Genomic DNA, 25351 nt, shown 5'->3' with positions numbered 1-25351 from the left:
CTAAGATTCCAAGCTCTGACTGCAGGGTGCTGGAGGTTCAACTCCTGGTCAGGAAACTAGATCCCACATGTCACAACCAAGACCCAATGCACCCAAATAAATAAATAAACACAAACAAATAAATATTTTTTTAAAAAATCAGGAAAACTCTCCCTCAAGTCCTATATCAAACTCCCTATGTTTCCCATTTAACAGAATTGTATTATGTGTTGTAGCCAAAATAAATTAGTGAAACATTTGGGGGAAATTGCACAGGTCAGGACCCTGTCCTGTGAAGTAAATGGTTATATAGACAAGGATGAGAGCCCAAACAAAATCAAAATCTGGTTGATAAGAAAGAAAAGGAGACTAGCTTATGGGTAGGCCACCAAAAGTGTTTTCTCCAGTGAGACAAGGGATGCAAGTGTGGGCCTTCATGACAATAGAGGCAGGATCCCATCTACTTGTAAGAACCATCTGGGAAATGCCAGGTAAATTGGGCATTGGTTTTTCTGACTATGTGTCAGGAAGTTTAAAGCAAGGGTTTGAAATACTGCTCCTTTCTATTAAGAATAACTGTAGCTCAAAATATTTGTAGTGGGCATTTGTCATTCTTTTGTCTTTCCAGCATTTATTTATTTATTTATGTTTTGCCTTCTACTCTTCAGAATTTTTTTTTATTATTATATTGGTTGGTTTTGCCATACATTGACATGAATCCACCCTGGGTGTACATGAGTTCCCCTTCCTGAACTCCCCTCCCACCTCCCTCCTCCCCTTATCCTCCCTCTGGGTCATCCCCATGCACCAGCCCCAAGGATCCTGTATCATGCATGGAACCTGGACTGGTGATTTGTTTCACATATGATAATATACATGTTTCAATGTCATTCTCCCAAACCATCCCACCCTCGTCCTCTCCCACAGAGTCCAAAAGACTGTTCTATACACCTGTGTCTCTTTTGCTGTCTCGTATACAGGGTTTTCACTACCATCTTTCTAAATTCCAGATATATGTGTTAGTATACTGTATTGGTGTTTTTCTTTCTGGCTTACTTCACTCTGTACAATAAGCTCCAGTTTCATCCACCTCATTGGAACTAATTCAAATGTATTATTTTTAATTGCTGAGTAATACTCCATTGTGTAAATGTACCACAGCTTTCCTATCCATTCGTCTGCAGATGGACATCTAGGTTGCTTCCATGTCCTGGCTATTATAAACAGTGCTGCGATGAACATTGGAGTACATGTTGTCTCTTTCAATTCTGGTTTCCTCGGTGTGTATGCCCAGGAGTGCGATTGCTGGATCATATGGCAGTTCTATTTCCAGTTTTTTGAGGAATCTCCACACTGTTCTCCATAGTGGCTGTACTAGTTTGCATTCCCACCAACAGTGTAAGAGGGTTCCCTTCTCTCCACACCCTCTCCAGCATTTATTGCATGTAGACTTTTGGATAGCAGCCATTCTGACTGGTGTGAAATGGTATCTCATTGTGGTTTTGATTTGCATTTCTCTGATTATGAGGGATGTTGAGCATTTTTTCATGTGTTTGTTAGCCATCTGTATGTCTTCTTTGGAGAAATGTCTGTTTAGTTCTTTGGCCCATTTTTTGATTGGGTCGTTTATTTTTCTGGAATTGAGCTTCAGGAGCTGCTTGTATATTTTGGAGATTAATTCTTTGTCAGTTGTTTCATTTGCTATTATTTTCTCCCATTCTGAAGGCTGTTTTCACCTTGCTTATAGTTTCCTTTGCTGTGCAGAAGCTTTTAATTTTAATTAGGTCCCATTTGTTTATTTTTGCTTTTATTTCCAATATTCTGGAGGTGGGTCATGGTGGATCCTGCTGTGATTTATGTCGGAGAGTGTTTTGCCTATGTTCTCCTCTAGGAGTTTTATAGTTTCTAGTCTTACATTTAGATCTTTAATATATTTTGAGTTTATTTTTGTGTATGGTGTTAGGAATGAAACTAGAACACTTTCTTTCCAGCATTTAAAATATCACTTTTATATGAGGGTAATAACTCATCATGGAATTTTACAGGGAAGTGAGAGCTCTCTCCCTTAGAAATGGAAGGGATGAAATTCTCTCTCTCTCCACTCTCCCTGGAAGTTAAAGCATGAACACAAGTGGACGCTTGATCCCACGGCAGTGACTCCTACAGGAGCAATGCAAAGGAGCAGAAAGAGTTGAAATCACATTTCCTGTGATGGTGACGAATCTCATTGCCTGTGATGTGATGCTTTCTTAGTTACTATTATCTGTTTTGTAAGCCTGATTCTCCAGCCTTCCCAATGAGTCCAATGACTGGCCTGAAGTATTAGTCACTCAGTCATGTCCAACTCTTTGCAACCCCATGAACTATACTGTCCATGGAATTCTCCAGATAAGAATATTGGAGTGGGTTGCCATTTCCTTCTTCAGGGGATCTTCCTGACCCAGGGATCGAAACTCATCTGCAACAGTGAGAGCTTTACTTCTTTTCCAATCTGAATTCCTTGTATTTCTTTTTCTTCTCTGATTGCTATAGCTAGGACTTCCAGAACTATCTTGAATAATAGTGGTGAAAGTGGACACCCTTGTCTTGTTCCTGATCTTAGGTGGAATGCATTGTTTTTCACTATTGAGAATTATGTTTACTGTAGGCTTATCATATATGGCCTTTACTATGTTGAGGTAGGTTCCTTCTATGCCCATTTTTTGAAGCATTTTAATCATAAATGGGTGCTGAGTTTTGTTAAAGGCTTTCTCTGAACACTCAATGACATAAATCAAAGCAAGATCCTTTATGACCTACCTCCTAGAGTAATGGAAATAAAAGCAAAAGTAAACAAGCAGGACCTAATTAAAATGAAAAGCTTCTGCACAGCAAAGGAAACCATAAGCAAGGTGAAAAGACAACCCTCAGAATGGGAGAAAATAATAGCAAATGAAACAACTGACAAAGGATTAATTTCCAAAATATACAAGCAGCTCATACAATTCAATACCAGAAAAACAAATAACCCACTCAAAAAGTGGGGAAAAGACCTAAACAGACATTTCTCCAAAGAAGACATACAGATGGCTAACAAACACATGAAAAGATGCTCAACATCGCTCATTATTAGAGAAATGCAAATCAAAACTACAATGAGATGTCACCTACCACCAATCAGAATGGCCATCATTGAAAAGTCTACAAACAATAAATGCTGGAGAGAATGTGGAGAAAAGGGATGCTCTTGCACTGTTGGTGGGAATGTAAATTGAAACAGCCACTATGGAAGATGGTATGGAGATTCCTTAAAAAACTAAGAATAAAACCATCATATGACCCAGCAATCCCACTCCTAGGTATATACACTGAGGGAAGCAAAATTGAAAGAGACACGTATTCCAATGTTCACTGCAGCACTATTTACAACAGCTAGAACATGGAAGCAACCTAGATGTCCATTGACAGATGAATGGATAAAGAAGTGGTGGTACATAAACACAATGGAATATTCCTCAGCCATATAAAGGAACACATTTGAGTCAGTTCTGATGAGGTGGATGAACTGAGAACTTATTATACAGAGTGAAGTTAAGTCAGAAAGAGAGATAAACATCATATTCTAATGCATATCATGGAATCTAGAAAAATGGTACTGAAAAATTTATTTACAGGGTAGCAATGGAGAATCAGACATAGAGAATAGACTTATGGACATGGGGAGAGGGGAAGAGAGGGTGTGAGATGTATGGAAAGGATAGCATGGAAACTCACATTACCATATGTAAAATAGATAGCCAATGGGAATTTGCTGTATGGTTCAGGAACTCAACCAGGCGCTCTGTATCAACCTAGAGGGATGAGATGGGGAGGGAGAGGGGAGGGAGGTTCAAAAGGGAGGGAAATCTGTATACCTATGACTGATCATGTTGAGGTTTGACAGAAAACAGCAAAATTCTGTAAAGCAATTATCCTTCATTAAAAAAATAAATTAATTAAAAAAAAAAAAAAACATTTGAAGCCTGGCCATGCATTTCAGAGGATGTTTCTACATTCCCTGACCTTGAGAAAAAGAAGTAAAAGATTAAAACAGTGACAGATGACCAACTGAATCACAAGAAAGCTAGGCTGCAGCTCAAAATAATAGTTTGGTTAATACACGAAGACTGGCTGGACATTATGAAATTAAGTAAAAGTGAGTAGTAAAGTATTAAAAAGGCATTATGGAAAATAACAGGATGTTTGTATTTTAATTATATTAAATAAGAATAGGATAGAAAGGTATAAATAAGTTTTAAATGTTTGTTATTAAATTACAACAGTTTCCAAGAGGAAACTCAGTAAAAATAGAAACCATTATCAAACATTTTGAGGTACAGCAGTTCTGACTACAAGATACAATGAAAAACAAGTGGAATTTCAGAAGGAATGTTGTTTGAACAGCTAGAGCAATATTAGTTGAAAAGTCAGTTATATCATTGTTTGTAGGCCACTTTGATTTTTTAAATGTTTGCTTAACTTAACTTTCAGAAGTTGCTTAGTTATAAAAGTATTCAGATATTTCTGTAGGAACAAAAAGGTACTTTACACTTTTAAAAATCCCTTATCCCACCTAATGAGTATAAATTTTGTGAAAATCAGTATTCTTTCTTAAAGTTGTGAATATGCCAGAAAAATTTACATCAAAACAATCTGCTAGCCCATGAAAAATGTTTTGTTTGTCTTAAATTATAGACATTCAGTTCTGTTTTCACATATCTCTTATTTAGCAATTTTAGACCATACCATCAATGCGCCAACAGGCAGGCGCAGAGAGGCAATATTGCCGCTGTTGAATTTGTACTCCCATTCCAGAGCACCCTGACAGGGCCTTACACCTGTCAGCAAAGTAGTGTGAATATAAGCCTATAGGGGTATCCTGGGTACTCAAACATCCCCACCTCTCGCTTCTGCTGCCAGCTTGAAGCATTACCGAGACATAAAGTGAATCTATTGGTAAAACTGAAGTTTGTGAACTGCTTTTTCCGAAGGCCCAGGTAAAGGGTTTTGACCACAGCAAGCCCACAAAATAGATAAAATATATCCTGGCTGGTAAAAATACACTGCCTTTTGTAAATCAAGATGCCCACTGACTGCAAGCCACGCACATGGAGTTTTCTTACTCAGCGCTGGCGAGTCACTGAGAAGAAAATGAAACTCAGTTGAGAAAGAGATTATGATGTGCATATTCAGGAAAACTAAGTATTCAAGCCAATCTTTAACAGCCGTGTGATCTTGGGTAAGATATCTAATTTCTCTAAGCCTTAATTTCTTCAACTGGAAAAAGTAGGTAATATAGTTCTTACTCGAGAACAGTGTGTAGAGATAATGACATAAAACCAGTAAAGCACTTAGGGGAAAAAATGTCTGCCACCCAAAGAAGCTGAGAAACTTCAGTTATTTTAAGATCAAGCTCACGGGAAAAGATAGTCCAGAGTCAACATCTTCAACCTTGTTTCCAAGAGAAGTCAAAATGTTCTAGAGGACCAAGGTAGGGAAATTAAATGGACTAACCTGTAAGAGGAAAGTGCTCGGAGGAATGTTATTTTTAGTTTTAAAAAATAAAACTGCAAGAAAAAAATTGAGATCAAAGTTTCTTTATATGTGAGAAAAGCTTAGAAACCTCCCTTACCCAAGTCTAAGGAAAGAAAGAGACCCTGGACTCTAAAAGTCTGCTTTTCACAGAGAGACCACTGATGAGAGGACGGGGCAATCACTAGTCAGCTCCTCAGCACAAAACAGCCATACCTAGGTGAGCAGCAAAGTGACAAAGACACTAACCTGCAGGGCACCGGAAAGGCGAGGTTTGAACAAGATACATACCAAACACTCAAGCAATAACACTGTCTCAGTTCTTCCCTGAAACTTCCAGGACTGCTTGTCTGTGTGGATGAGAACACAGGGTTCTTCACCATGTGTTCTGGACTGACAAAGCTCCCTAGAACATTCTCCTATTAGTGGGAGTGACATAAGGCCAATTTCCTAAGGACAGATTAAATTTCCCATAGGCTCAGAAGCATGGGGATGTCTTTTATTAAATGTTAAAATTACACATACTTACTAATATAAATAATATATTATATTATATAAATAATGCTCTTAACATTGTTACCTAGATAGATAGTTACCTATCAGATCCTTCCTGGTTTTGTTTCCCTGGTTATTCAGCTTCTCTTATAGTTGTATCTGAATCAGTTTCCAGCAGATAGCCTCATCTCCTTTGCAGCTCTGCTTTGCAATTAGACGACCTGGCAACAACCCCAGTCCTAGATGAACTCAAGTATTTGCTTCTTCAGACTTGCACAAGTATAGCTTAACATCACAGGAGACAAATGATGCAATTTGAGCAGTTGAGTATTATTATAAATTCATAATCGCCAAACTCAAATAGGCACTCAGGACTACCAGGCAGCCGTGACTGCCTACTCATCCCAGTTCTCAGTCTTCAGACCTCTCTACCACGCAGCATGACCTTGCTTTCAGCTAGTGACCTCGCCTCACAGAACACTAAAACACGGAATTTGGGAATCCTTGGTGGTCCAGCAGTTAGGATGCGGTGCTTTCACTGCTGTGGGCCTGGGTTTGATTCCTGGTTATGGAACTAAAGTTCCACAAGCCTCGCAGTGTGACATAAATAAACAAATAGAATTCATCAGAAAATTAACTCCCTTATTTTCTGATTTCCAAATCTCCAAATTTCCTGGAAGGGTCTCTCTTCCAGAAGAGTGGCCTTTTTACTGTCTCAAGAACCAAAGCCCCTGTTAGCTCTTTCTTCTCCAGGCTATCAACTTCTGTCCTCACTCCTCCTCTAGCAGCCGAAAACTAGACACCTCCCTCCCATTTTTAAAACAAAATCTTTCCTTAGCCCTCTAACTACTTCCTCTGTTCTTCTGATCTCCTTCCGTGGCAGATTTTAAAAATTTTATCCTGGATACACTGTCTCTTCTTAGACATTTCTCCTCCACCCTTTAGCACAGTCCACTAAAGTCATTAAATATGCAAACTGCCTAAAGGAGCACTTTTTAGTCTTTATTTTATTCCACCTCTCAGCTGCATTTAACCTCCTGGGTCACTTTCTTATTCTTGAAATACGCTTTTTTTCTTGGCGTGATTGACAGCGCACCGTTGGCATTCTGCCTTCCTCTTTATTCATCCTACTAGTGACTCAGATGGTGAAGAATCTGCCTGCAGTGCAGGAGACCTGGGTTCAATCCCGGGGTTGGGAAGATCCCCTGGAGAAGGCATGGCCACACACTCCAGTATACTCGCCTGGAAAATCCCATGGGCAGAGGATTCTAGCAGGGTGTTACAGTCCATGGGGTCACAAAGAGTCGAACATGACTGAACCACTGACACTTAACTTGATACAGCCTCTATTACTAGCACCTTCTCTTCCTTGCACCTCCAACAGTATAGCCCTTCCGGGCTAAGCTTCAGGCTTCCAACCCAGAAACTTCAGAATCGTAGGTGCCTCTTCCTCCTCTCATACCACACTCTTCAGCCAATCTATCCCTAGGTCCATTCTATCCTACCTCCAAAAAACACTGAATCTATCTATATCTCTCTATATATCTAGTGACTCTTTAAGCCTTTGTCATCTCTCACCCAAATATTAAACTATCTTCCTAATTTTATTACCTGATTCCCCTACTGGTATGCTGATTGCCCCAGTCCCAATATAGTACTATAATTAGCCAGATAATTATTTTAAGTATAAATAGAGCCAGGTTGCATCCCAGTTTTAAAATTGGTGAATCACCTCCCACTGCATTCAGAATAAAACCCAACCTTCTTAAGCACAGTGCACTTTGACATTGCATAATTAGCTCCTGTTCTCCTGTCTCTTGTCCTGACTAAACTCTGCTCATCTACACTAGCTCCTTTCTTTTCCTTGATCACACTGAGTTCCCCCCTCAGCTCTTTGTGCAAGCCCTTCCATCTTCCCAGAATGATCTCTCCCAACCCCCTTTCTCATCCTTCAGAACTCAGGACACATGCCTTCTTCTCAAGAAGGGTTTTCTAAACACCCAATCTAAAGTCGCCTGACCCACGCAGCTTATATGTTCTCTCACAACATCCTATTTTTTTTCCTGCCTAGTATTTATCACTTTTAGGAAATATATCTGTGTTTTCCTTTTTCCTTTTTAGCATCAATCTTGTCCAAAAATATGACTCATGAGGTCAGGGGGCAGATCTGTTGTGTGCAGCATACCCTGAATGTTTAAATACTTGGTACAAGTCTAGTCAAAGCTATGGTTTTTCCCGTGGTCATGTATGGATGTGAGAGTTGGACTGTGAAGAAAGCTGATCGCCGAAGAATTGATGCTTTTGAACTGTGGTGCTGGAGAAGACTCTTGAGAGTCCCTTGGACTGCAAGGAGATCCAACCAGTCCATTCTAGAGGAGATCAATCCTGGGTGTTCATTGGAAGGACTGATGCTAAAGCTGAAACTCCAATCCTTTGGCCACCTCATGTGATGAGTTGACTCACTGGAAAAGATTCTGATGCTGGGAGGGATTGGGGGCGGGAGAACACAGGGGCGACAGAGAATGAGATGGTTGGATGGCATCACCGACTCAATGAACATGATTTTGAGTGAATTCCGGGAGTTGGTGAAGGACAGGGAGGCCTGGCGTGCTGTGATTCATGGGGTTGCAAAGAGTCGGACACGACTGAGCGACTGAACTGAATATGTCATGGTGTCTGACATTGTGTGCCATGCAGTGTGTGTGGAATAAATGAGTGACTGAACGTATCTGATGGGTGAACTACATGGAAATAAAGAGAGGCAGGAAGAGAAATCATAATTTGATTTATTAGCACAAAGCATCAAGGAAACTTTTTGACACTAAAATGAGTTACTGCTCTTAAGGGGGGAAAAATGTTCTGTAACATAATCGTAGAAAGAGACTTTGAGCAGAAGTGGAAAAGTGAATACAAGAGACGGACTGCAAAAGGAAATAAGATGCAGGATGACACGCGGATACCCCCATTTCTTTGTGTGACCTACTAACACAGAGCCTTCTCTTCCATAGACAGAAATGCAGAGGCAGATCAACACAGGATTTTTAATACATCTGAACCTTTTGTAAGACAGGTTCCAAACACATGACTTAGGATAGGTCTCTACAGCACCGTTAAGCCACTAATTTATAACGTATGGCTTTTTACAACTTAATTTTGACATTTAGATATCAGAAAGGAAAAAGAATTAGTATAAATATACTAGAGTTCATTATTTCTGTAATTATTTATGAATAGTTTTAAGTTTAAAAAATGAAAACTTCAACTTTTAAACAGACAGGCACATGGATAAATATGTCATATAAAAGTAAGTGATAACAGTGAAAGGCAAGAGAATATATGAAAAGTTTTCAATCTCATTTGTGATAAAAATACATATACTGAAATACCAATTTTTTACTTATTAAATTGGTGAGCAATTTATTTTGAAAATAAGACACAATGTTGTTTGCTTAGTGTATTATAAAAATAGAACTTTCAAGCTTTCTTTCTAAATTATGCATTTGCTTAATATCTTAGAAGAAAAAATTGGTAATGTGCTTCCAGAAATATAGATTAAAAGAAAATCAAAATACAATGAGTAAATCTATAATTTAAAAATTATTTCAGTGTTATTTCTTTTACCAGTATTGGAAAGCAGTGTAAATGTTTGTCAACTGGGGAAAACAAACTAAAATTATTATGTACATCTATGCCATATTACTAGTACTAAACTATGTACTAGAATCATCTAGGAATTATGAAAATAGAAGCTAAAAAAATCTTCCCAACCTGGAAGGGTTCTTTTAGCATCAAAGCTTTCAATATTGCCAAATATATAGTTCTAGGCTATTACATGAACATTCTGAAAATAGAACATAATATAAGAGAAAAAATAAAAAAGGAAAGGAAAGAAAACTGCTGATGCAAGAGCTAATTAGGTTAGAAGAAAATGCCTCTAAGACAGGTTTGCTATACCTCTGAACTAGTAATATAACCAAATGGTAATGTTCACAAGGAGAGAGGGTTTGTAGATAGGTATACATATCCCACGGAAAAGGCAATGGCAACCCACTCCAGTACTCTTGTCTGGAAAATCCCATGGACAGAGGAGCCTGGTAGGCTGCAGTCCATGGGGTCGCTAAGAGTCAGACAGGACTGAGCGACTTCACTTTCACTTTTCATATTCATTCACTGGAGAAGGAAATGGCAACCCACTCCAGTGTTCTTGCCTAGAGAATCCCAAGGACAGCAGAGCCTGGTGGGCTGCTGTCTATGGGATCGCACAGAGTCGGACATGACTGAAGCAACTTAGCAGCAGCAGCATACATATCCTAGTATGTGCATATTTACACAGATCAACATATATATATATATATACACATACATATATATATGTCATACATCAGTCAAATATGTCAAATCATTTCACAAATGTATTTTAAATAAAGTTATAAAAAAACATCATTTTACAGTATGAAATCTATTATTTTAAATGAATATAGGACTTCTCTGGTGGCTCAGATGGTAAAGAATCTGCCTGCAAAGCAGGAGACCCAGGTTCAATACCTGGGTTGGGAAGATCTGTTGAAGAAGTGAATGGCAACACACTCCAGTATTCTTGCCTGGAGAATTCCATGAACAGAGGAGCCTGGTGGGCTATAGTCCATGGGGTCGCAAAGAGTCGGACATGACTGAGTGACTAACACTTTCACAAAATGCATTTATCTTGAGCTCTTGACTAACAGGTAAAAGAAACCAGTAAGAACAAATTTCTAAGACCTCCCATTAATCTGGGTAAATGCTTGTGGGATAAACAAATAGAGATATATGTTACTAACAATGAAGGCTTTTAGTTAATGCTGTATAGTCACAGTAGTCAACTAACAACATTTATTTCAGAGGCAAAATGATAAGAATTCAATCAGTAGCTATATATAAGCAAATTAATTAAAACTGATGAATAGAAGTTATTTTTCTCTGATTAAGAAATATGAATAGTTTTTGCTATTTATGTTTTTAAAGTACTTGGTTTTTATTAGAGATAGTATTCTTGATTCTCACTCAAATTTATAGAATCTTTCCTTAAAGTTAATATTTTTTTCTCTATAGCATACTCAGTGAGTTTAGCTTTGTAGTTGGTCTTTAATAAGTTAAATGCTACGGTCAAATCCAATGACTAAACATGATCAATGATAGTATGATCATACATTATTGAGTGATGACAAAAATTATCATGAAGAGTTAATTAGCCTTTCTACCTATAGCATAGCTAAAACTGCACAGTGATTGAAGTGAAGCAGGGAGAAATGTGAACAGAACCTGCCTATGGTCATTCAGTTTTAGATGAAGCATGATTCAGCTACCATCTGATTAAAAACACAGCACTATCTCTTCAGAAAGGAAATTAACTTTGACACACTGTCTCTGTTCCTTTGTTATTTTCTGACTTTCCATTTATCCAAAAACTTACATGCAAGGGGGCAAACCACTGTCTCACAGACATAAGTTTTCAGTTTTCAAATAAAAATCCTGTGTACACATGTTAACATGTAGCTTCTCATGGAACCCAGGTTATTGAGTATGTTGCTGCTACTGATAAGCCCTATAGCTTTGTGCTGTCACTCCCTTCAGGCTATCAGAATTTTATGAGCACAACCAATAATAATGATATTTACTTCTTATCCACACCTCATTGCCTTACATTGATTTGCATAAGCAATTTCCACCCTGATAATTGGAGCCAAACATCTTTTTGTAGGTTACCTTATGGAAAAGAGCAGTTAAATACTAATCAAAAGAAATCTTTCTTTATTCAACCATATTTTAAATGATATTGAATTACCTTCATTGGATGAGCAGGAAGGTGACTCACTCTGATGGATTTCAAAGTGAGTTTATATCATGTTTAACAGTGATCTTTCTTTATAATTTTAGTTCCCTGGCGTTGCCTCTTAACAACAAAAAGAACAGTACCGCCAGGCTCAAATCATTAAAGTGATATTGTTTTGTTTGGGAAAAAAAAAAAAAAACAGTAATAGTATGTACTAATTATTTTTTAATAGCTACTGAATCATTGTTATCTGAGAATGTAAAAATTAAAATTATACCTTTATTCTTTTATTTCTAAAAACTCAAATAAAAACTATAAAAAATGCAACTATGGAGATGAAAACAAGTAAAAATCAACTAAGAAAGGTCAAAGTCATGTGAAACAATTGTATCTAAAAGAATCCTACTCTGAATAATTTACTTTAAAAATAAGTCTAGAGTACTTAGGGAAGAATGAGGATTTGTGCTTTGGAAGCTTAAATTATAAAAACAAGGTTAAAGAAGTAGATCCCAATTTATTGATCATAGGTACAAACATTGTGCAAACGGGTAGAACTTACTATGTGGACTTAAACTATAAGCAACCTGGGAACTTAAAGATGTGAGGATTTCAGAAAGATAAAGCAGTTCTTACAGTAACAGAGGCTGAGCATGAAGTATACTAAGAAGACACTCAGAACACAGTGCCACGGAAGTCAACTGAAGAAAGAGTCCAGGGACTTCTGGGTTAAAACGGTGGAATGAACAAACACATCTGATCCCAAGCTCTCCCAAAACCTGACTAGAACTACACTGAATGTATGGGTGTTTTCTCTGTGATACCAAAATTTCTTGATTTTCGAAATCTAGCAGTGGTTTTCCTGACTTCTACTCCTCTAACTCTCCCAACAGGGTCAAAGCCATATAGTCTCACTATGCAGATGATTAACTGAAGATTCAGGAACGCTAGTTAAATTCTCCCATTAAATTGAAACAGTTATCCCAAATTAAAGCATCAAACCCAAACTGTCTAACTAGTAAAATGCATTAATAAGATGAAAAAAAATCTAATGTTTAATCCTACTCTTGCATTTAATAACTATGAAGTCAGAGGTCAGAAAGGACTTAGTGACTAACAGAAAGCCCAATATTAATTAGGAACAAGAATAATGGTTGTCAGGGGGAAAACAAAAGGGGAAGGAATAGTTAGGGAGTTTGGGATGGACATGTACACACTCCTATATTCAAAATGGATCACCAACAAGGACTTATTGTAGAGCACATGGAACTCTGCTCAATGTTATTTGGAAGCCTGGATGGGAGGGGAGTTTGGGGGAGAAAGGATACATGTATACATGTGACTGAGTCCCTTCACTGTCCACCTGAAACTATCACAACTTTGTTAGTTATACCCCAATACAAAGTTAAAAAATTGAAAAAAGAATAAGAAATGTCTCTCCCTACTTATCCTATTGCCTCTTGTGTCCCAAAATCTACTATGGAAGAACAGTAGCTATACAGAACTTGCAAAAATATAAATATTTCTGTGTTTGAAAAAATGTATTATTTAAAAGTGGCAAACATAATCCACAAAGGCTCACACTTCATTTGCTCTATTTCACTTTCAATTCAACCATCAGAACAAAATGGAAACTGACTTATCAATGGTGCTCAGTCACTTCAGTCATGTCCAACTCTAACATACTGTAGCCTGCCAGGCTCACCTCTCCATAGTATTTCCCAGGCAAGAATACTGGAATAGGTTGCCACTTCCTTGTTCAGAGGATCTTCCTGACCCAGGGATGGAACCTGGGTTTCCTGCATTGCAGGCAGTCTCCTACACTGCAGGTGGTCTCCTGCACTGTAGGCGGATTCTTTATCCAATGAGCCACCTGAGAAGCCCTACCCTATCTATTAGAATCCAAAAAGACAGAATGTGTGTTCTGTCTGCTGCTGCTACTGCTAAGTCACGTCAGTCATGTCCGACTCTGTGTGACCCCATAGACGGAAGCCCACCAGGCTCCCCTGTCCCTGGGATTCTCCAGGTAAGAGCACTGGAGTGGGTTGCCATTTCCTTCTCCAATGTGTGAAAGTGGAAAGTGAAAAGTGAAAGTGAAGTCGATCAGTCATGTCCGACCCTTAGTGACCCCACGGACTGCAGCCTACCAGGCTCCTCCATCCATGGGATTTCCTAGGCAAGAGTACTGGAGTGGCTTGCCATTGCTTTCTGTCTATTACATACTAAAAGACATTGTTCTGTCTATTATATACTACAAGAAGTTTTGAGGCAACTTATTTTAAAAGTATGCAAAACTGAACCATTTAAGCATAACACAACATTCAAGAAATAAGGGAATTAGACCAAAAAATCAAGATCAGATCAAGGAAAGTAGTGATTATTCAATATGAAACTGTTTGCCAACATTCAAAGAGCTGACTGAATGGATTATATGGATAATAGAAACAAAGTTCAGTTCAGTTCAGTTCAGTTCAGTCGCTCAGTCGTGTCCGACTCTCCGCGACCCCATGAATCACAGCACGCCAGGCCTCCCTGTCCATCACCAACTCCCGGAGTACACTCAAACTCATGTCCACAGAGTCGGTGATGCCATCCAGCCATCTCATTCTCCGTCGTCCCCTTCTCCTCCCGCCCCCAACCTTTCCCAGCATCAGAGTCTTTTCCAGTGAGTCAACTCGTCGCATGAGGTGGCCAAAGTATTGCAGTTTCAGCTTTAGCATCAGTCCCTCCAATGAACATCCAGGATTGATCTCCTTTAGAATGGACTGGTTGGATCTCCTTGCAGTATAAGGGACTCTCAAGAGTCTTCTCCAACACCACAGTTCAAAAGCATCGATTCTTCGGCGATCAGCCTTCTTCACAGTCCAACTCTCACAACCATACATGACCACGGGAAAAACCATTGCCTTGACTAGACGGACCTTGGTTGGCAAAGTAATGTCTCTGCTTTTTAATATACTATCAAGGTTGGTCATAACTTTCCTTCCAAGGAGCAAGCGTCTTTTAATTTCATGGCTGCAATCAGCATCTGCAGTGATTTTGGAGCCCAAAAAAACAAAGTCTGACACTGTTTCCACTGTTTTTCCATCTATTTCCCATGAAGTGATGGGACCAGATGCCATGATCTTTGTTTTCTGAATGTTGAGCTTCAAACCAACCTTTTCACTCTCCTCTTTCACTTTCATCAAGAGGCTTTTGAGTTCCTCTTCACTTTCTGCCATAAGGGTAGTGTCATCTGCATATCTGAGGTTATTGATATTTCTCCCAGCAATCTTGACTCCAGCTTGTGCTTCTTCCAGCCCAGCGTTCCTCATGATGTACTCTGCATATAAGTTAAATAAGCAAGGTGACAATATACAACCTTGACGTACACCTTTTCCTATTTGGAACCAGTCTGTTGTTCCATGTCCAGTTCTAACTGTTGCTTCCTGACCTGCATACAGGTTTCTCAAGAGGCAGGTCAGGTGGTCTGGGATTCCCATCTCTTTCAGAATGTTCCACAGTTTATTGTGATCCACACAGTCAAAGGCTTTGGTATAGTCAATGAAGCAGAAATAGATGTTTTTCTGAAACTCTCTTGCTTTCTCCATGATCCAGCGGATGTTGGCAATTTGATCTCTGGTGCCTCTGCCTTTTCTAAAACCTGCTTGAACATCTGGGAGTTCACGGTTTACATATTGCTGAAGCCTGGCTTGGAGAATTTTGAGCATGACTTTGCTAGCGTGTGAGATGAGGGCAATTGTCCGGTAGTTTGAGCATTCTTTGGCATTGCCTTTCTTTGGGATTGGAATGAAGACTGACCTCTTCCAGTCCTGTGGCCACTGCTGAGTTTTCCAAATCTGCTGGCATATTGAGTGCAGCACTTTCACAGCATCATCTTTCAAGACTTGTAATAGCTCAACTGGAATTCCATCACCTCCACTAGCTTTGTTAGTAGTGATGCTTTCTAAGGCCCACTTGACTTCACATTCCAAGATGTCTGGCTCTAGGTCAGTGATCACGTTATCGAGACTATCTTGGTCGGGTAGATCTTTTTTGTACAGTTCTTCTGTGTATTCTTGCCACCTCTTCTTAATATCTTCTGCTTCTGTTAGGTCCATACCATTTCTGTCCTTTATCGAGCCCATCTTTGCATGAAATGTTCCCTTGGAATCTCTAATTTTCTTGAAGAGGTCTCTTGTTTTTCCTATTTTGTTGTTTTCCTCTATTTCTTTGCATTGATCACTGAGGAAGTCTTTCTTATCTCTCCTTGCTATTCTTTGGAACTCTGCATTCAGATGCTTATATCTTTCCTTTTCTCCTTTGCTTTTCGCTTCTCTTCTTTTCACAGCTATTTGTAAGGCCTCCTCAGACAGCCATTTCGCTCTTTTGCATTTCTTTTCCATGGGGATGGTCTTGTTCCCTGTCTCCTGTACAATGTCACGAACCTCCATCCAGAGTTCATCAGGCACTCTATCTATCAGATCTAGTCCCTTAAATCTATTTCTCACTTCCACTGTATAATCATAAGGGATTTGATTGAGGTCATATCTGAATGGTCTAGTGGTTTTCCCTACTTTCTTCAATTTAAGTCTGAACTTCGCAATAAGGAGTTCATGATCTGAGCCACAGTCAGCTCCTGGTCTTGTTTTTGCTAACTGTATACAGCTTCTCCATCTTTGGCTACAAAGAATATAATCAATCTGATTTCGGTGTTGACCATCTGGTGATGTCCATGTGTAGAGTCTTCTCTTGTGTTGTTGGAAGAGGGTGTTTGCTATGACCAGTGAATTCTCTTGACAAAACTCTATTAGCCTTTGCCCTGCTTCATTCCGTGCTCCAAGGCCAAATTTGCCAGTTACTCCAGGTGTTTCTTGACTTCCTACTTTTGCATTCCAGTCCCCTAGAATGAAAAGGACATCTTTTTTGGGTGTTAGTTCTAAAAGGTCTTGTAGGTCTTCATAGAACCGATTAACTTCAGCTTCTTCAGCATTACTGGTTGGGGCATAGGCCTGGATTACTGTAATATTGAATGGTTTGCCTTGGAAACGAACAGAAATCAACGCGACGCGAGAGACGCCGGCCCCGGCGGCGCAGACGCGACGCGAGAGACGCCGGCCCCGGCGGCGCAGACGCGACGCGAGAGACGCCGGCCCCGGCGGCGCAGACGCGACGCGAGAGACGCCGGCCCCGGCGCAACGAACCACACAAAGAGGTGCGGCCGTGAGGAGCTACCCCACGCCTGAGGCCAGGGCCGGCGGCCGAGAGGAGCTACCCCACGTCCAACAGGCGGTGGCTGCGCTGGCGCAGGAGGGCCGAGAGGAGCTACTCCACGTTCAAGGTCAGGAGGGGCAGCCTTGAGGAGATACCCCTCGTCCAAGGTAAGGTACAGCAGCTGCACTTTGCTGGGGCGGCTGTGAAGAGATTTTCCACGACCAAGGTAAGAGAAACCCAAATAAGACGGTAGGTATTGCTAGGGGGCACCAGAGGGCAGACAAACTGAAATCATAATCACAGGAAACTAGCCGATCTGATCACATGGACCACAGCCGAATGTGGTCCACTGGAGAAGGGAATGGCAAACCACTTCAGTATACTTGCCTTGAGAACCCCATGAACAGTGACAAAGGGCAAAATGATAGGATACTGAATGAGGAATTCCCCAGGTCGGTAGGTGCCCAGTATGCTACTGGAGCTCAGTGGAGAAATAACTATAGAAGGAATAAAGGGATGGAGCAAAAGCAAAACCAATACCCAGTTGTGGATGTGACCAGTGATAGAAGCAAGGTCCGGTGCTGTAAAGAGCAATATTGCATAGGAACCTGGAATGTTAGGTCCATGAATCAAGGCAAATTGGAAGTGGTCAAACAGGAGATGGCAAGAGTAAACGTCGACATTCTAGGAATCAGTGAACTAAAATGGACTGGAATGGGTGAATTTAACTCAGATGACCATTATATCTACTACTGTGGGCAGGAATCCCTTAGAAGAAATGGAGTAGCCATCATGGTGAACAAAAGAGTCCGAAATGCAGTACTTGGATGCAATCTTAAAAATGACAGGATGATTTCTGTTCGTTTCCAAGGCAAACCATTCAATAGAAACAAAACTTTTCTCAAAAAGTCTCTGGAGTCCCTTTCTACTGAGGGATATATGTATAAGCTGAAACTTGAAATATGTGGTCCAATACAAAATATTATAAAAGTTAAGAAATATGTAGTTCCTGACATTGTGCAGGAGACAGGGACCAAGACCATCCCCATGGAAAAGTAATGCAAAAAAGCAAAATGGCTGTCTGAGGAGGCCTTACAAATAGCTGTGAAAAGAAGAGAAGCAAAAAGCAAAGGAGAAAAGGAAAGATATAAGCATCTGAATGCAGAATTCCAAAGAATAGCAAGGAGAGATAAGAAAACCTTCCTCAGCAATCAATGCAAAGAAATAGAGGAAAACAACAGAACAGGAAAGACAAGAGATCTCTTCAAGAAAATTAGAGATACCAAGGGAACATTTCATGCAAAGATGGGCTCAATAAAGGACAGAAATGGTATGGACCTAACAGAAGCAGAAGATATTAAGAAGAGGTGGCAAGAATACACAGAAGAATTGTACAAAAAAGATCTTCACGCCAAGATAATCACGATGGTGTGATCACTGACCTAGAGCCAGACATCTTGGAATGTGAAGTCAAGAGGGCCTTAGAAAGCATCACTATGAACAAAGCTAGTGGAGGAGATGAAATTTGAGTTGAGCTATTTCAAATCCTGAAAGATGATGCTGTGAAAGTGTGGCACTCAATATGCCAGCAAATTTGGAAAACTCAGCAGTGGGACAGGACTGGAAAAGGTCAGTCTTCATCCCAATCCCAAAGAAAGGCAATGCCAAAGAATGCTCAAACTACTGCACAATTGCACTCGTCTCACATGCTAGTAAAGTCATGCTCAAAATTCTCCAGGCCAGGCTTCAGCAATACATGAACCGTGAACTTCCAGATGTTCAAGCCGGTTTTAGAAAAGGCAGAGGAACCAGAGATCAAAATGCCAACATCTGCTGGATCATGGAAAAAGCAAGAGAGTTCCAGAAGAGCATCTATTTCTGCTTCATTGACTATGCCAAAGCCTTTGACTGTGTGGATCACAATAAACGGTGGAAAATGTTGAAAGAGATGGGAATACCAGACCACCTGACCTGCCTCTTAAAAAACCTGTATGCAGGTCAGGAAGCAACAGTCAGAACTGGGCATGGAACAACAGACTGGTTCCAAAGAGGAAAAGGAGTATGTCAAGGTTGTATATAGCCACCCCGCTTATTTAACTTATATGCAGAGTACATCATGAGGAATGCTGGGCTGGAAGAAGCACAAGCTGGAATCAAGATTGCTGGGAGAAATATCAGTAACCTCAGATATGCAGATGACACCACCCTTATGGCAGAAAGTGAAGAGGAACTAAAAAGCCTCTTAATGAAAGTGAAAGAGGAGAGTGAAAAGCTTGGCTTGAAGCTCAACATTCAGAAAACTAAGATCATGGCATCTGGTCCCATCACTTCATGGGAAATAGATAGGGCAACAGTGGAAAGAGTGTCAGACTTTATTTTTGGGGGCTCCAAAATCACTGCAGATGCTGATTGCAGCCATGAAATTAAAAGACGCTTACTCCTTGAAAGGGAAGTTATGACCAACCTAGATAGTATATTAAAAAGCAGAGACATTGCTTTGCCAACAAAAGTCTGTCTAGTCAGGGCTATGGTTTTACCCGTGGTCATGTATGGATGTGAGAGTTGGACTGTGAAGAAAGATGATCGCTGAAGAATCGATGCTTTTGAACTGTGGTGTTGGAGAAGACTCTTGAGAGTCCCTTGGACTGCAAGGAGATCCAACCAGTCCATTCTAAAGGAGATCAGTACTTGGTGTTCACTGGAAGGACTGATGCTAAAGCTGAAACTCCAATACTTTGGCCACCTCATGCGACGAGTTGACTCACTGGAAGAGACTCTGATTCTCGGAGCAATTGGAGACAGGAGGAGATGGGGACGACAGAGAATGAGACGGCTGATGGCATCACCAACTGATGGACATGAGTTTGAGTGAACTCCGGGAGTTGGTGATGGACAGGGAGGCCTGGTGTGCTGTGATTCATGGGGTCGCAGAGTCGGACACGACTGAGCGACTGAACTGAACTGAACTGAGCTGAATCAATGCTCAGATACTTGCTAAGTTAAATATAAACATGTGAACTCATCTACATTTATATTATTTTTATTATATAAATATTTCCATTTATATTTTATATCTATTTATATAATGTTATTATGTTTTATTATATTTTAAATTTATATTGTGTAAAGATATTGTTTTATTTATTTGTGAATATATTTGTAAAAAACAGTTTCCTTGTTCCCAATAGAGCTTAAGATGGATCACAAGGACTAAATGATTCAAGAGAAACCGAGTTTTAGAAGAAACCACCATTATAATCTTGTTCAGATGTGGAACATCAGAGCTAAGGTCCAAGTACTGAAAAAAAAATAAAAAGGAAACATGGAGGGAGGGAAGAAGAAAGGAAGAGAGGGATAGGGGAATGGGGGAGAATATATGAAAAAAATACTGTTTGCAATTTAGGATGCCTACACTTGTAAATCTCTCCCTGGGTCTGTGTGCAAGTATAAACTTCCACTTGTCAACATAGAAATAGCCATTGTTAATATAAAAACAATTAATAGATTTTCCAGCAGAGATAAGCCTTGACAGTCTAGATTAGCTTTTTCAGCAACATGTAAACTAAGATTCCCCAGAGGCTTGTGGATGGGAAATATATTAATATCAACTCTGTGACCACTCAGTTCCGTGACACGAAGTGTCTGTTCAGGAGGTCATTTTCAAACCATATCCCATGCATCTTCATGCACAAGAGATGATAATTTATCACCTAGACACAGGAATCTACTGTAAACTAATCCAAACTGCTGATGATACACTAAATCAGTTTGAGTGATGAGTATAAATAAAGCGGCAAGGAAAGTACTGAAGGATAAAGATCTATCTGATCAATGAGATGTCACAGGCAAATGAAATGCAATGTTGACAAACACAGAGTCCCTCAGTTGAAAATTAACCAAGTCAAGTACCAGAGCATAAAGGCACACAATAGTACCGGCTTCAAATGAAAGTTTACTATCATGGGAGTTAGAGGGTTGAGTCTAACTGTTACAGATAAAACTGAACAGACTGGGTCAGTAGAAAAGGGTGTATTAAGAATTGATCTATTTTGCATACCACAGAAAGTATGATAAGAAAAAGAAAAATACTGAAAAAAAAAAATCCTTTCCAGATAACATAAGTATCGTTATTCAATCTTCCAAGCAAATCTAAACACACAAATGAGAAAATAAAACAAAAAGTGTATGCAGAAAGTGATTTCACATCAGCTTGCTACCAGGAAATTAAATTCAATTTGTGGAGCTCTTGTGAAAGCTCAGCTATTTTCCGGAACTGTACTGTCATGTTATAATTTCAGTGGGAAAAACAAAGGAGTGGGGATAAGGAAGGACATTTCTCCAGATAGTTGATATTCATGGAGGTCATTCACAGAGGAAAAAAATATATATTTTCCTAACTATGTGATCAGAATAGAGACTTTAGCCCTTAGCAAAATTCAATGGAATTCAGCGATTCCAAAGGTGGCCCTAATAGAAGGAGCTGATTAAAGTAATTCCAACCCCAGCTGGAACAATTTGGTAAAAATATTTTCTAAGGAAAATTATTCTTCAAGGAATTTATATACATTTTTTTCTCTTGTGTTAAGTATTTATAGCTTTGTCATAACATATTTAACTCTTGTTTTGTATTTTATCGTTTATTTTGGGTAAAGATAGAATTAGACTACTAAAACATGACCTGATCCAAATGTAGTTTATTTAAATTTCAAAATGAAAAGCTTACTGAGAAAGATAAGATTGATTGCTTTCTCTGTCTTAGCATAATTGTATTTCAGGTGAACATCAATTTACTTTAAAGGACACTTCTAAGTAGCAGAATGCATCATAAATAATTCATCAATCACAGCTGCTAGGAACATGATTTACTCCAACAGATTCAATGGAATAAAAATTCTATTTATCTATATTTGTATTTGCTTTCAAGAATTTAAGAATCTTCCTTTTCTAAGAATCTACTCCTGGATTCCACGTTTCATACTGTAAATGTATTATAATAAAACTGTTTCTTTTTTTCCTTCTTTATTTAAAGTACTGAATTTCCTAATTTAAAAAACACTTTAATACATTTGGAACAAATAAAAATCTCTGTATATCAGCATTAAAACAGCAAACAACATAAAAGGCACATATCTGAAAAAGTGTAAGAATTTCTCAAACAAGGCATAATTCCAAGAAGGCTAACATAATTTGCTTTCATTTTATATAAACTTTTAAATTGAAGAAAAGGGAAATAGACTTTTGTGAAATCGTATATAGACTATTTAGGATCTGTTATATTTGAAAATTACTTCAATTTAAAATGCATGTTAAAGAGATTCTAAATCATATAACCTCTCGAGTTCTGTGGGTTAATACAGAATCTTATCTACCATTTTCATTTGTCATATGGTAAGGCACTGCTTACCTTACTTACCTTATAGTTTCCAATAAAATTCAGCAATTTTGTATTAGCAATTTCCCAAGTTGTGAAATATCTTTAAAATAAACACAACAATAAGGAAAAATGTAAAAGAAAATAGAAAACATTTTACTTACTTGCAAACCCCTTTGAAATACTGAATGGCCCATAAAATTAGCCAGCATTCTAATTAAAGCAGCACCCTGTAAAAAAGAGTATTTTTTAAAAAGAAAAGAAAAAAGTTTCAACCAAGTAACATGATTCTAAAATTATTCTATATCAGTCAAAAATAGTCTTCTTCATTCATGCTATTTTATTCTTAAAAATAGTTAAGAAATAGGAGAATTATGAATGCAATAATAGGTTACAATTGCATTTTTTGTTCGGTCAATCTAAAATCTTTGTGGATCTAAAACTGATGGCTGTGAGGTAGAAGTCTCTTGGATAAAATATCTCAGAGCAATAATAAGTTGTAGTTCATGAATACTAGAAATTTTACTGAGTACCATATGTGACAAAGTTAACAAAACAAGGCTCTTGTGCTCACAGGTTCTTCATCCAGTAAAGGAGGCACACGCATGTTACACATAATCATATTGAAATACAGCTTTGAAGTAACAGCTACATGCTCTATCTCTGGCTCAATCAAGAATCATTTAGTTATAGAGGTGGAGAGTAGGAAGTTCCAGGGAACCAGATTTCTTGGATTCAAATCCTTGTTCTGGCATTACCCTCCATGTTTACTCAGCAAAAGTATTTAACCCCTCAGTTCCTCACTTTTCTCACTTGAAGAGTACAGGCAATAATAGTCCCAATTTATATGGTTTTCCTGAAATTTAAATACAGTATTGAATGTAACTCAAACTGGGTTTAAAAATTAGTAACCATGATAGAAGTGTTAGCTGTCAGTATTATATCAAGGTAATTATATTTATTTCCTGTGTTTTTTCCTTTTAGGGTCTTCTATAAATCCACATACAAGTAGAACATATATGAGGCTGATAAATATTTAGAGTAACAGAAGAAAATACTAATGTAAGAGTCTATCTCATTTTGAAAATGGTTCTCACATTGTAGAAAAATATCAGTGTGAAAAGGCTGACATGTAATCAATAAGAAAAATTTCAAGAATCAATGGTTAAGCCTAGATTATCACAAATCTGTGTGCAAAATATAAATAAGCCATCAAGAAGATATTTCAATCTGCACCAAACTGTTTTAACTAAAAAGCAGTGAATTAAAAGCCGCAAAAGTTTAAAAATAAATGATAGGAAACAACACAATTTTGTAAAGCAATTATCCTTCAATTAAAAATAAACTTTTAAAAATCTTAAAAAAAGAAAAAAATAAATGATAGCCTGGTTTTAAGGGAAATAAATCCCTTTATAACTACATTTCTAACTTCATACTCACTTTAAATTCATACCCATCAATAGCTGATTTCTTACCAGGTTTCTCTTTTTTATAAGCAAATCATAAGTACCCCATATAGACTCAACCAGCCTGGGGCTGGGTGGCAACAAGGAGTACGGAGACACAAGAATGAATTTCCATTGTTAGCAGAACTGCTCCCTGTAATTCCAGAATTTCAATGCAGTAGAGTACTCAGGCTCTATGAATCAGCATTAGAGAAATGTCTCGAAAAAATTCAGTCATCATCACGGTTGCTCCCCAAATTGGTATTTTATTCGCATCTCAACAAATGATGGGCTCCCTGGACAACATAGAGTTGTACGCTTCTTCTGGTATATTTTCCTTCCACAGCTTCTACTCTCTGCTCTTTCTTCTGCTTCTTACTCTTTATCTTCTGCACAGCTGTATAAATCCATAAAGTATCAGCATCTATGATTCAATCTGGGGACCAGGTTAGAATTCCCTTTAGAACTTATCAATTCTGCTCCTTGAATTTCCTTGACAAGCTCCCCTCCTATACATTCCCAATCTAATCTACCCACCCCAAGGTGGAAATGGTCAGTTCTGCAGAAAAACTAACCCTTGCCACCTGGAGAGTGAGAAAGAATCTCGAGCAGTCAACGGAAAACTTCCCTCAGTACAGAACAGCCATCTTCAGATGATTTCAATGTTTCCCTCTAGGTAATGAAGACTTGGTCTCTTGTCAGGCTATAAAAACTATCAATTTGGCATGGGCTAATGACAAAAGAGTCCTTTCTAATCATAAAGAATGTACCTGTTTTCCTGTCTGGGTTGAGCTGGAGCTAACATTAAAGAAATCTAGGAATATATTTAATATTTTAAAGTTATATACTATGGGACTCCCTCTTATGATTATATTGTATAATTTAATTAACTTTTCAAAAATATATTTGTCTTGCCAATTTAAATACTTTAAGTTCTCCAGAGTAGCATGCATGCATTCCTCTAAATTTAACTAGACTTTTCTTTCCAAAACTCAATTTTGAAAATCACTATTTCATAGAACTTCACAAGCAGACAGGTTCTTCAACTGTCCTTGTGCGGCCAGCACACAGTAAGCACCTACTATACGGGTTATAGCAGAGAGCACCCTTAATGCAGGCAGACCCCGCTGTGAACCCTGTTCAAAGGAAGCAGTAAACCCCCTTTCACCGGGTCTTTAAAAATTTTTTTCACCAATGTAATTTGTAATACTGCAATGTATACTCACTTTTGATTCAAAATGCCAGCTTCAATCAAACACCATGGGATATATATATATACTATTTCTGCAAGATTTGTATAATTCTGATATTTAATTAAAAAAATCACGATATTTGCTATACTAAATTTCAGGGAGATGATAGTGTAGAAACTACTAAGTTATTTTTTTTTAAGGTTTTATAAAAAATATTCTGGACTTCCCTGAATATGAAGTCTTCATTGCAGACAATGAAGAATCTGTCTGCAATGCAGGAGATGAAGATTCTATCCATTGGTGGGGAAGGTCCTCTGGA

General features: G+C 38.6%; 1 protein-coding gene across 1 annotated transcript in view; it reads right to left on the bottom strand.

Moving 5' to 3' along the window:
- Positions 1–25351, bottom strand: part of TRHDE (thyrotropin releasing hormone degrading enzyme) — a 465860-nt gene that overhangs the window by 113688 nt on the left and 326821 nt on the right. The window contains exon 7 of the mRNA XM_055396175.2: positions 22559–22624. Within this exon, the coding sequence (XP_055252150.1) occupies positions 22559–22624 (66 nt within the window). The remainder of the gene's footprint in view (positions 1–22558; positions 22625–25351) is intronic.

This window comes from Moschus berezovskii, chromosome 6 (assembly GCF_049115385.1).
Source record: "Moschus berezovskii isolate FMDL1 chromosome 6, NW_MosBer_1.0, whole genome shotgun sequence".
Lineage (NCBI taxonomy): Eukaryota > Metazoa > Chordata > Mammalia > Artiodactyla > Moschidae > Moschus > Moschus berezovskii.
This window is presented reverse-complemented; position numbering and strand designations above follow the sequence as displayed.